This window comes from Mya arenaria, chromosome 5 (genome assembly GCF_026914265.1).
Source record: "Mya arenaria isolate MELC-2E11 chromosome 5, ASM2691426v1".
Lineage (NCBI taxonomy): Eukaryota > Metazoa > Mollusca > Bivalvia > Myida > Myidae > Mya > Mya arenaria.
The window spans coordinates 72,439,359-72,453,616 of record NC_069126.1 but is presented as its reverse complement, the minus strand read 5'-3'; the positions used below and the strand labels follow the sequence as shown (position 1 = coordinate 72,453,616).

Sequence of the window (14,258 nt, the reverse complement as noted above, 5' to 3'; positions counted from 1 at the left end):
TTATGTACAATTAAGCTTGTCATTTAATGGAGCCTTTGGTGATATTTTTAAATTTTGATGCATGGTTACCAATTTAATTTTCAAAATGAACAATTACCATTTATTAATATTACATTTATTTTCTAGTTAAAATGATCGTATTTGTTCTAGTTCACTATCGGAAGTATCATGTGATCTTTGTTTAGACTTTATGTATATTTATTTATACTATATACCAGTCCCGATAAACACTAGAGTTTTTGCACTTATACTAATTTGATGAGTATGATACTTCGCCATCATAATAATCATAACGTTACCCGATGTCCCTGTAAATATTGACACATCTTCACAATTTCCGGCAACTTCAAGGCATTGTGTCGATTGCCAGTCGAAATAAAACAACAACAAAAAATCACAAATGACATCTTGAAATGCGCCTTACATAAGCTGAGAAAATCAATTTACGAAAAAGATCTTATCACAGAAAAATAAATACACATTCAATATAAGAATGAATAAAAGAAAATAGAGTTTTTTTATATTTAATAAGAATAAATGAAATCAGTGAACTGCCGCTTTGAAGAAAAATTACATTTGAATTCAACCTCTTGCTTCAAGACTTTTAAGAAAAAACAGAGAGATAAATATAGTCAGACAGTTCTAAATACCTGTTTAAATATCAGTCTTTAAGCCAAAATCACGTCTTAAATGCCTTCTGAAAAAATAATTTGGGTTGAGTCATTTTGATTAGATAATAAAACATGTTTTTATAAATGAATGCGAGGTCACAATTTCATTTTTCTTGATTCTGTCATTGCCTTTTATGTTTTGTAACCCCTCTCACAAGCTAAGAATGGCTTTACAATTATTGATTCATTTGAAAAAAAAGATGACACGATAGCAATACTAATAATAGTTTTTCGTTAAAAACCATTTATGTCTCTAAAGTTCTAAACAAATGCCGTATGAGTATGTTTAAATTTGTTAAAATGTACCTAAATGCAATATTTCAACAAATAACTAAAAAACAAAACGACTGAACCGAAGTATACCTTTCATAAATCATATGCGTTGAAAGGTCCGTTAAATATATGTTAAATAACGAGAAAAACCTATTACTGCACATACATATGCTGAACCTTGGATTTTGTCAACAACCTTTATCACACGTCCCGAAATACTGATTTATATGCGGCTTTTCCTTAATAGCACATATTTATTTCAGATAAAAAAGGTGAATCACGTCAGGCACTCACCAAGGGCCAGTAAGTATAAGAGTTTCAGCAAGCTATTAATTAGATGAATTATCTGTTTAAAGGCAAAGACAGATACACAACGTTTACAAAACTCTACAAATAATTGCATTACCTCCTTAGAACGGTCAACGAAAAAGGAGTTCATTTAGGGTCGCAAACACCAAGTGATCTTTGTCATGATAGATATTTTTCTATTTTCTAAGCCTCAAAGGAAAGACACGTTGGTAATTTCAATACCCTCTTCGTGGCCTAGTGGTTAAGGCGTCCGTCTCCTGAGCGGGAGGTCTTTAGTTTGATCCCTGGCCGCGTCATACCGAAAAAACGTAAAGAGTTGGTTAAAGTAGCCCCCTTGCCTGGCGCTTGGCATTTAAAAGGGTAGTGCTTGGAAAAGTGATGTGCTCAATACTGGTTTAACCCAGGAAAACTGTACCCCGTGTATCGGTGCTTTACACCGAACACGTAAAGAACCTAGGAGTCTCCTCGAAAAAAGCTAGGGTATCGCACCCGGACTTCCTTGTATCCCACCACTGTCTCTTCCGCGTGCTGTCCCTTCAGCAAAAAACAAACGACCCCGTTGGAAATGAGTGCTTGCACTTTCATGGATTATCCTTGTCCGCAAGGTCTAAATAAATATATAATACTTGACGAAATATTTATTTTGCATTTATAATCAATGAGAAAACCTTTATTGATCAAACATTCACGAACTCATAACAATTCACATTCTGAAGTGTTTGTTTCGAAAAAAGAACCTATCTGAGGCAAGCGAAGGCTACTTGTTGATGATTTAATGTAACGCAAAAACTAAGCACATATACTTTCTCGCGGGGGAATCGATGACCATAAGAATCATATTGTTGAAAAAGTAAAGACATATGTTTATCCTCGATACCTGAGTGACCGTTCAATTTAATAAGGACATTAATCTGGTAAACGCTCCAGCTACACAATCAAGATTTACAAACAAGACAGCGTAACCACCATTAACCCGAATGTAGTTATTATCATTTTAATACTATTCATTTTTTTAAATATTCTCTTCTTTATTTTCTGATTAACGACTTAACCTCACAGTTAGTTTGACGTACTTATATCATGACGAACTTACTAAGGATACGTCATTAGTTTTCATTTATTACAAAAAACATGAAACGCGTTTAGGAAGGGTTATTAAGCGCGAACTTCATAATTTTTTCCTTAGACAGTTTTAAAACATTTTTTTTTCTGATTTAATGGCAAACCATCTAAGATTATTTTCTTCACACGACACTTTCGTCCTCAAAAATGATGTTTTCATTTCGTTCTTGGTAAGGAGTTCGATAAAAAAAATAGTAAATTTAATTGTAAGTTATACTATATTAGTTAAATAAAACAAAATGTGTTATGATTGTATTGGAACTGAAAAAAGCTTCGTCATGTGATCAATTCATGTACAAATAAGCTTGTCATTTTATGGAGCCTTTGGTGTTATTTTTAAATTTTGATGCATGGTAACCAATTTAATTTTCAAAATCTACAATAATCATTTATTAATATTACATTTATTTTCTAGTTAAAATGATCGTATTTGTTCTAGTTCACTATCGGAAGTATCATGTGATCTTTGTTTAGACTTTATATATATTTGTTTATATTATATACCAGCCCCGTTATACACTAGTGTTTTTTGCCTTTATACTAATTTGATGAGTATGGTACTTGGCAAACATAATAATCATAACGTTACCCGATGTCCCTGTAAATATTGACAACATCTTTACAATTTCCGGCAACTTAAAGGCATTGTGTCGATTGCCCCTTTTCGGGCTTTGTGAACACCAACCAAACTCGCATGTGGACATGTCTGAAATGGAACCCGTATCGCATTTCTGAGAAGCGATTGAACTTAGGCCGAAAAAATGATTTGGTTGTGGTAACATCCTTTTCAAAAACAGTTAGGGTATGTAAGCTTTTTATCAGGCTTATGGTAAAAACGTTATTGGCCTCATTGAAAATTAATTATTTTATTTATATTTATTCAGCTGTTTACCAACTGACTATACCAATGATACGGCGCCTTTCTCGTTGGGTGGGGTTACCTGAACTAAATGTATTTGTTTCATGGCATTAACACTGTGCTTATCAGACAACCATAAAACAATGGGCCTCTGTTTTGGAAGCAAAGACAACCTTTACAATTGCAACATACGCTTAGGCCACAATTTGCTTTATTGTTAAATTGTGAAGTGTAGAATACAAATGCATTACTGTGTAGAAGGGATGACCACTTACACACCGCAGTAGTGGAACCTACTCGTCTTCAATCCAATGTGGTTATCATTTTGTGAATTTGTTTGCGATCTTAAATGTATAAAAGAGTATATTCAGCTTAATATATACGGTCATATATATATATATATATATATATATATATATTTGTTCATGCATTATCTTTTTGTATTTATTTATATATGATTAAATGACATACTTGTAAAATGATTAATGCATAATAGTGTCCAAATAGTTGTTTTACGATAATGAATAGTTGAAATTTGTACATGTAACAACTTCTGACAAAACAACGTACTCACGTTTCAATTACATACCTTGATTTTAATCCGCTTGACATTTAAAAAAGTGAGCAGTGCATGACAAATGTTTATCAACGAAAATATTTTTTTTTTGTCAAGTTGAATGATTGATTACTTCGTAAATATTTGCGTTTTTGTTTGTGTTTGTTTACGAAATTCTTTATCAATATCCCAATACTATTGAGACTTTACAGTGACCGTAGTTTTACTTTGTGATTCACCAATTCATGGTCCCGCAGCGTCAAAATTCTAAATGTTCATATAAGTTTTGTTTTTATAACATTGTATACAAAATACCATATTCAATGTATGGTGATTCTCATCCATGTTTCTTCAATTCGACGAGAAAATGGACAAACATGCTCTTATGACAAATAGCGACTAAGTATGTTTATGTTGTAGAGATTTAGGTATTAATATTTCTTTTATTTTCTACGATTTGAACGTATTTCTAATCTAGTCAGTATCAACATTTCACTTGAAACACTTCAGAAAAGCTGAATGTTTAATTAACTGCCTTTCTTCCTAAAGAAGTGTAATTATCATGTAATTATTTGTTTATTCCATTTTCAAGGAAAGTGACAATGTTGTATTATCGGGTCGACATTCATAGGGTGGTTGACATTGAGAATATGCCAGTTATTTTTTCAGACTTTCACGCGCCTAAACAAATCTGGTTCCAACAAGTTGAGCAAAATGTGTCCCAAGTTCCAATTTATACTTTATACATGTGAACCGTAGGACATATTTAAACTAATAACATGTTTTCAGATTTATGACACAATATTATTTTCAATTGTATACGTACGTTCATGCTCATCGGTATTTATTCTTCAGAAAATTGCGGACTTTAAACGCTGTCGAAGAAGACGCAGATGGTTTGTATAAATTTAAAAATGACATTCATGCATTGATTCACAATAATTTCCTTTTATCAGTTTTTAAAGTTAACTTATATTCATGAAATAACAGTTATACATTTATTGCTGGAAAGTAATTAAGGAGTATGCATATTATGAGTATTAATGAAATCATTTCACAATATGAATTCTGATCTTTGTGTAGCAATCTGATTATTTCATAAATCCTTTTGATATAACTATTTTTAATATTGTTATTTATTCATTATATATAATTATTATTATTATTATTATTATTATTATTATTATTATTATTATTATTATTATTTTTATTATTATTTATATTCTTCTTCTTCTCTTTCTTCTTCTTATTATTATTTCTTTATTACTTTTTATTTTTTTTATTATTATTTTATTATATTTATTATTAGAAATATTTTTTTATTATATTTATTATTATTTTTATTATTATTATTATCATTATTATTATCATAAATTAATATTATTATTATTATCACTATTATTATTATTATAATTATTATTGTTTTTTTTCAATGTTTATTCAGATCTTCCTGATGAGGTTGAAAATCCAATGTATGAAAGCTCACAACCTGCAGCAATGAAGCAGGACTCTCCTGATGTCCTTTACGCGTTGCCCAAGAAAAAGGGTGGCGATATATACGCTGTAGTAGACAAAAAAAACAAGCGACCAAGTACGTATTTACTAGTTTTAAGTATTGAAATTTAAAGGCCAACGTTTATCAATAATTATATGTATGTTTGGAAGCAGGATCAAGTACTGTCTTGTTGTAAACAAAAACTGTTTAAGCACAATGTCCTGTTTCCACTCTAGTACGAACATTGTGATACAATTTGACCTACATGTACATGTGTGTAAGTCAATGAAAAATAGGGATCAATGGCACTTGGTTGATAATTACACAGGTGACAAAATATTAACACGAGGCTTTAGTACTTCCTTAAGAGGTAAATTTCTTACCATACACACTTAATTTGAGTCAAGATATAGAGAATATTTGTTTATTTCAGTGTAAACACGTTTATTTTAAGTGTGGCATGAAAATATAACAAAATTACAACGCCGCCATTTATTCAACGAAAATGTGAAAGGTCGAATGCGTTAGCAAAACAATTGCGGATAATCATTGGATATAATACATTTTTCTTAGTTTTAGAGTGTGTTTTATGATACATGGATATTCATTCATCTTACTGTTAGAGACCAGTCTGTTTTGCTTGAAGACAGGTCGATATCCAGGTAATGATGAGGAACACGCTAGTTTGTTGACACATTTTGAGGCGTGGGTGGGGTAAAAAAATCAGTAAATCTGTTAATTGTTCTGTTAATTTTCGGGAAAGCTCGTATTACATATTACAACGACAAACAGTCAAAATACATTTGAACGATGATTTAACATTCTTCTTATGTTCGAACAGTTGTTTTCGTCTGTAATTTGTTTGGTATGAAAGCAAATGATCGAACATTCAGCTTCAAGATCAAGAAAACGTTTGAAAAACGGGATAACCATTTCTCTTATAAACGGTTGTTAATTTCCAAATATATCTTTTTTAAAACTTTTGTTACATTTCTTTATTTTTTTTATATATTTTATTTGCCAACATTTTCTGGTTAAAAGTGAAGTGTTCTGTTTCGATCAATGGGAAGATACTACAATGGATTTTAAAAGTAATTCTAAAAGTTGTTATTTTCACTCCTGATTTTGCAGTGAAAATATCCGATTAATATTTTCACTGGTAAAACTCCATATTTTACCGAAAATCATGAAGAAAATATATATATATATATATATATATATATATATATATATATATATATATATATATATATATATATATATATATATATATATATATACTCCTGATTTTGCAGTGAAAATATCCGATTAATATTTTCACTGGTAAAACTCCATATTTTACCGAAAATCATGAAGAAAAAAAAAAAATATATATATATATATATATATATATATATATATATATATATACAAACAAAGAAACTTACGAGTTTAAATGAACATGTTTAGGGACTTTAAGTAAGAGTTATTGCACTCACTACCCGAGAGATTTCAATAAAGAGGTACTGATACAGTAACTGTAATGTATCATATTGCCAAACCTACCATACAATAAGTAGTGTACTTTTAAGTATCGTCCATAATATCGTTTCGACATTTTATGTTTGTATGGTATGGTCAGTCATGATAAAGAAATAAAACGGCTGGATAAATGACGTTAAATATGCCATTCAATTTAATCTCAACCCATACACCTTTGCGCTAGATACACCCCTAATAAAAGAATTCTCTTAACCGTCATACAATTTTGGATATTCTAAATGATTACATCAGGGTAAAACATATGTGAAAAGTGTCATGCAGTCAAAAGAAAAGTCATAAACCTATAAAAGTAGGTTGTTTTTGTTAAAACGAATGTGAACTGTTTTGTTGAAGTCTTAACACTTGATGGAAGGGTTTAATCGAAACTGTTCAAATGTTTTGATACAACTGCCCCTATCAACAGATCAACAGTATTTTCGTTTTTGTTTGTTTAAAAAAACATTCAATTGAATATCTTTCATGTGGACTAGGTGCGAGCCGATTTATTTAGCCACCACACAACTCTCAACTGCAGAAAACTCCACGTTCAATGTACAAATTGATTGCTATAAAGAGTTGTATATAATAGCATAAACTATAATACGAACAATATCAGGTTAGGTTTCACGTAAATCTATAAAACAAAAGGAAGTTTCCGTTGTCTGACTAGGATAATAAAAAATAAGTTGAGAATGTGACAAGTAGATCACGTTCTGATTTGTATTACACATATCCGAAGTACATGTTTTATACGTTTGTTTACTGATAACAGTTTACATACAAGCATTGTTTGGGAAGTCAAATTTCATCGAAAGTCGTGTCTAGACTTCTGGTATCCATTACAACACACCTAACTTTTCGAACAATCCTTGGAAAGCGTTAACATATGCATCATACACAGTAATAACGTTATGAAAATTTCTTTGATATGCTAATTATTTAAGCAATATATTCATGTATTGCTTTATCACATGATTGTTACGGGATCGTTTTAAATATGTCAGTCGGGATTGTGTAAACATTGAAAACCTCAGTTGCAATCGCTTCAACGTTTGTCACGTAATCTAAATATGGTATTTTTCTTTTAAAATAGGCACAACTGTAAGCTTTAGGCATCAATACACTTCAATAATTGAGAAATTAAAGCATTCCAGATAACACATCTTTACAAGAACAATTCAATGTGTTAAGTTCCAGGAGACTGTCTTCCCTGAAATCGGCCATATTCTGCGTTAGCTCCTGCAATAATATAATGGTGTGCGATATCGCTATGGGCATAGGAGCGTTTAACTTGCTTATCTTGTTGCTATAAGTGTGAACGGAGAAAATTTAACTTTGTTCCTTTCAGGCATATTGTGCTCGGATTTCAATACTAGCACATGCTCTTTTCGAATACCGTTTCGACAACCTAAAATACCTGTGTTATTTATTTCAAACAATCAAGATCTGCCAAGGGTAACAGTGACAAGAACAGCTAAAACTTGCCTCAAAAGTCAATTCAGTACGGTTCAGCCGCACCTGGCTGTTCAGGAAAAAGACATGACGAAGCCAGTATACCTTATGGTCAACGACCCAATTAAGAAAATTCCATCCAATCGAAAGTTCACACAGAACCCCTTTACACCTTATTTTGAGGTGCTGCTTAAGCCTTACTCTCACTTCCACGATTTTGGGTACGATAAACCCAATTTTAGAATAGGGGTTTGAAACGTAGTCAAATGTCGGAAATAACATGGTGGGCTTCTACACAAATCAAGCATTTTGAATCCCCCAATCAAGTATTTCTAACTCAACCTTTATTGACGTAAACTGTATTTAATTGTGTGGTACTGTTTTGATCTAGAGGACATAGTGACTGATTTCTGCCATCTCGTTCTAGTGTGTTGGCGTTCAGAGACGTATGTAAATAAATTGTTTACACATACAATGACAGAGTTTAAGCATTATTCGTGATACACAAACAAAACAGGAGGACAGTATATCTCTTGATAGATATATGTTCAAAATAAAATACCATAGTGAATACATGAAACGGAAAGGCATATAACATGATGGACAATTAATAACAATATTGGTCTAAAAATCATTTATTAAAAAATTAATTGAGCTTACATTCACTATGTTTTCATTTAATTGTCATTTTTTATTTATTTGTTTTAAATTGAATAGCATGTAATTAACAATGCAAACACCATTTTTGGTAAAATTGCTTGGTTTCTTTCGACAAAATGAAATAGTTCTCAGTTAGAGTAATTTGAGTCTCATTTCAGAGCACTCTTTTTTTTAATTTCCTACCGGGTAATAACTCGGTATACATATATAATGTAAATTAAAAGAGATACAACAGGCTCCCCACGACATAAGATCACCCCCTCGCCTAATATCTTACCATCGCGAGTGACTTAGAATAAGTAAATGTAAATTTCTTCACAATCTTTGTAAAATTAAATACAGTTTTAACTATTTAAAACAAGTGTTTCGCGTTTTTGATAAACAAAAAAGAATTAAATTATTCGTTTGACTTCTAGATAACATACATACTATTTATGCATACAGGACATGCTAAAACATATTGAAAGATGAGTTTTCACCTAGTAGGCTTCATTTTGCTCTTCAAAATGGACGACGCAGAAAGTTTTGACAAAAACCTTTCTTTTCCCGATCTATCCATCAGTTGAACCATATTTTCATACTTGAAACTTGTTAAAGAAATAAATGTTAAAAGGTATCAAAATGTTATGTTATTGCCAGGAATCATATAAATATTTGAATGTTCTAAGATTGTTTTGGACTTGTCTCCCTTGATGATGTAAAATTCGAATACCGGGATTTGCTTTTCAGGCATCAAATTTACATTTTACTGACAGTTCCAAGGCGGTACCTAACAATCCTTGATAAAGATATCTAGTTTTTTTTATGGTATATACGCACTGTACCGTTTGTGGAGTTTTGCGCTGTTGCTCCATGTTTCTTGTTTGTGATTTTTTGTTTTTGTGTTGTATGTCTTTGGCGTTTACCCAGTGCCACTAAACGGGGTTTATGTTTAAACTTTTGGCTTCTGAGCTTGTTTCTGTAGTTTTTCACATAAGAATATATTATTTATACGTATATTGTATATTTAAACAAATGAAATGTATTTTAAGAGTACTGTTTTCATCGTTAATATTTTTTCAAAAATGTTTTAGAATACGTAATGAAAAGGTGACATTGTTGTTCCAAATACCATCGTAAAACCTGCTAACATAGCGTATTGCTATGTAATGTTAAATACATATTTAAATAAAATAGTATCCAGTTTTAATGTAGCCCTAGTGGCTTCAATTCGGATTGTAATCCTGATATATGCATATAATATATACAAAAAGAGTACATTATCAACCATCTGGATTGGCGGCAAATCCATTGACAGACACTCAACCTTTTTAATCAAGCTAAAGGTCTTAAATGCGTCAAACTCAAAGGCTTAAGGGATCATCATGATCAACCTCCCTACTAAGTGTTTGTACCTTAGGCTTAACCTTTGTCTAGTTATAAATCTGACCTTTTGGTGTTCCAAATTGAATCTTGGTAAATCCACCAAAAATGGTTCAGATAATCAACAAAGTAAGATGAAATAGATACACGAGCTTGGTTCCGTAATTATTGTCATATTATGATTGTAAAGTGCAAATCCTGCCAAATATTGTGTTGATTACTATAAGATATACATTTCTTTTTATGTTTTCAATTATTGCAGCTAAATCCCAAGGCACAAAGAAGCAAAAGAATGATGCGCACGACAACGCCGGGTTCGATATTTACGAGAATAATCAATCTCCTCAACATCCAGCCAAGGTATTTCTTATATTCGCCTTACGTATCTCCCTTTACAGAAAAAGAATGTTATTCGAATGACTCCGACTCCTCTGGCCTACCCTTTTACGAAATATAAACTAGTTAAGCGATAACGATTCAATCCCGAAGCGTTCATTCTATCTATGTGATCTGTTTGAATTGACAAATTTGTACAGCTTTAACATTAAGCTCGTGTCTAAAAATAAATACTTAATTTTGCATTATACATTATAATAAGTAACTGTTTAAACACACTTTGTATATGATTAGTGGCCTTTATAATGTAAGGTAAGTTTTTCGTTTCTCAATGCAGTAAATGATTTGTCAAATTTCCTTTACAAGATCCGATAAAAACGTCCAGTTTAACTGGACTGTTAAAATAATCTGATGTGTTTGTTACAACAATCATTAATAGAATGGCATTTACAAAGTTCGAAAACAACTCTTCCAATTGGTCACTTTACACTATTCTGAAATATGACAAAACGGAAATAAGTATGCTTCACGTAATCAACACTTCATGTATGTGTATTGACTGCATCACATATTGTTGCAGTTTCATGGTGTATTTGTTAACATGATGATCAAATTCATAACTTTTAAATGGATTCCCATAGAAACAAAAGTCAAGCATTACGGACGGTGAATTAGACCAATTTCAATAAAAGCGCTGTTCTTTAAACAAAACGTTTTTAAAGCCATACGGAGGTGAAAGATGGAAACCTAATTTAATTTATTTAAATCAGTTTTGCAATTGGTTTTAGATGTCGATTAAAAGTCTATGTAATTGTAGTGTCAACTGTTAAACGAAATCGTATTTTAGAATCATGTTAAGCTACAATATAGATGCTAGTTTATTTATCGTCTATTTCAATCAAAGGCGCGGTAATTTATTAGATGAGTAATTTGATTAAAATTTGAAACCGCGTTCGTCCAACAAGCTCCAGTGTTTTGTTATGACAAAATGTGTTTCATATAAAGTTAATTAATATGGATTTATTTTTTACAACTAAGAACAACTATTTCTGTGTCTGACAGACATTAATGTACAGATGTTGTTTATCGAATTACATAAAAAAGATATGATTATTTCCTTATGCTGGATATTTGTTATGCTATGAATGTTATTATTGAAGATTTTTAAAGCTAATATTCACCATAAACTAATTTAGAACTCTTACGTTACATATGTGTTATACAGAAAGATTTTGATGACTATGTTAAATCTAAAACAAGGTTAAGCAATTAATAAAAAGCTTAAGTTTTATTTTACTTCCTTTTTCAGAAAAACGTCAATCATGACGGTCTTGTCTATGCTGATATCGTATTCGCTAATCCTCCGAAAGGTCAAAAACGCTTGGTTATTCATGGAATTGACGACATGACTGTGTATGCTGATGTTGATCTGACTAAGAAAGTTGATCCTCTTCCTGATAGCGACGGAGAAGATGGTGGTAAAAAAGAACCCGGTAAAAAATAAAAACACTGTAATCCTACACTGAAATTACATATTTTAACGTATTAATGTAATATTTTACTTTTCATTTGTATATTATGTGATAAATGTCGTGTTTTTTTTTTTAAATACGTATACGACACTGATACAATGCCATTTACTGTAGACAACTCTATAGTGTCTTTTCATGGTGCACTATCCAGTATAATAGAGTGGCAATCAGTTTTGTGTTAGCTTATATAAGAGCCACAACAATGACAAAATAAGAATATTCATTCGTAATTTATGATCCCCATCTTACAGATTTGGCCAAACACTTAGGTGTACAGTCGAAACTGGCTTGCTCTATATCGCTTGACTCGATTTACTCGTTGGCTCGAACTTGATGTAAAGAACCGAATTAATTTTACTATTTTTTTCTATGTATTTATTTCCGCTTTGCTTGATTTTCACGAGACTCGAAGTATTTTGGTCGGTCCCTGAGATATTGATCCAACGGGTCTCGACTGTATAACATTTTTGTTAGACAAATCAACTTTGATGCCAGCCAATCACCTGAATATTACCGTACTGAAATGTGTGCATATTACTGATAATGGTTTTAAACTACATATGTAAATATATATCCTCTAATAATTATTCAAATAATTGTGTTCTTTAGCGTATGTTTGCTATTAGTGTGTTGATGTCCAGGTTATTTATAATACATAGAATGGGTTTAAAACCCACTAATCGCTTTTTCGCATGTCCATTATTAATCTTGCTTGAACAGCTCAGTTCCCTTAACACTATAACAATTCAGCTTATATTGTTTGGAGACTTATATTACACCTTAAGTACCAACAAACATGTCTTCCACCAAGTACAAACATTTATCGCTAACATCGAACACACTCACCGTCTCTGGCTCGTCTAAGTAACTTTTCCTTTCCTTCAATTTCTCTTTCCACTCTATTTCTTCACTCCTGTTCTGTCTTCCGCACTACAAAATGCCAAACGTATTTTTATGCTTATAGAAATACATGTATATTAAATTATTTTAGATTCTCGATTTCTCCACTGTGACAACTATCAATGTTTGTTTATTCCTCTTTAGTGTTCTATTGTAAATTATGAATAAAATATGACAACATGTCAACTTTGGTATTTCACCCAACATGTCAACTATTCTAATGATATATAGAAAAAAGACTTAGATAAAGCAGTTATGCCTTATTATAAATCTTGTACATGTGTACTTAAATTCCTTGTAGAACTAATTATTGATTTGTCTTACCTCAAATATTAACTATGATGACTAATTTGTGATTATCTGCCTATTACACTTGCTATTATGTGTGTTTTTGAACTTACTATATTACCAGAATAAAACTAAACTAAACTCGTGTTGTCAATCAATAGTTATTTAAGCATACAAAAGTTTGTAATTATTGTTTTTAATGACTTCTTTAACAATTTGCGGACGAAAGCAGTTCAATATTGGAAGTTAATACATAGCGGAGCCGTAAGTCGCATGTAAGTGGACGGTTTCAGTTTGATAGGCTAAAATAGAATAGAATATAAAATTATAAAATAAAAGGCAACCCTTCGCAAGTGATGGTATCACAGGTTAAACACAAATATTCAAATAACAAATATGAAAGTAAACAACCTTTCTCTCAGAATGGCAGGGGTATAAGGCTGACAAATTTGAAAAATAATCGTTTTTGCACCCCTCTGCTAAATTTTTTATCTTATATCATATTGAAGGATAAAGTCTTTGGATTATGACAATCATTAGAGACATAAGAGTGAATATTCACATGGATATAACTTCTATATGGATGTACTCCAAATTGGTTTATCACATAAAATACTTCAATGTCAAGGTCATTTGCAGGTAAAAATATGAAAATTTCCCAAAAACTTGACATTTCCTCTTTACTTTTCTTCTTAAAGTTATATAATTTGTTCATGTTTCTTAAGGTGATCGCAAAAGTGACATTGCTGAAAGAGTATTATGGCGAACTGTGCAAGTGTTACATTATATATATAATTCAAATGCATGGCATTTTTCTATTTCCTCTCCCATATTTATATAAGAAAACTACAGAAACAAGCTCAGTAAATAAAAAGGCGAAATAAACCCCGTTTAGTTTAAACATAATCCCCGTTAAATTACA

At 31.3% G+C, this 14,258-nt stretch overlaps 1 protein-coding gene across 4 annotated transcripts in view; it reads left to right on the top strand.

The window, feature by feature from the left end:
* LOC128234550 (hemicentin-2-like) overlaps positions 1-13,499 on the top strand; it is a 60,232-nt gene extending 46,733 nt beyond the window's left edge. For all 4 annotated transcript variants that reach the window (XM_052948823.1, XM_052948819.1, XM_052948820.1 and 1 more), the window contains exons 13-17: positions 1,208-1,247; positions 4,646-4,686; positions 5,235-5,381; positions 10,543-10,640; positions 11,926-13,499. In XM_052948823.1, coding sequence (XP_052804783.1) covers positions 1,208-1,247; positions 4,646-4,686; positions 5,235-5,381; positions 10,543-10,640; positions 11,926-12,120 — 521 coding nt within the window. In that variant the 3' untranslated portion in view covers positions 12,121-13,499. The remainder of the gene's footprint in view (positions 1-1,207; positions 1,248-4,645; positions 4,687-5,234; positions 5,382-10,542; positions 10,641-11,925) is intronic.
* The last annotated feature ends 759 nt before the right edge of the window (positions 13,500-14,258 follow it).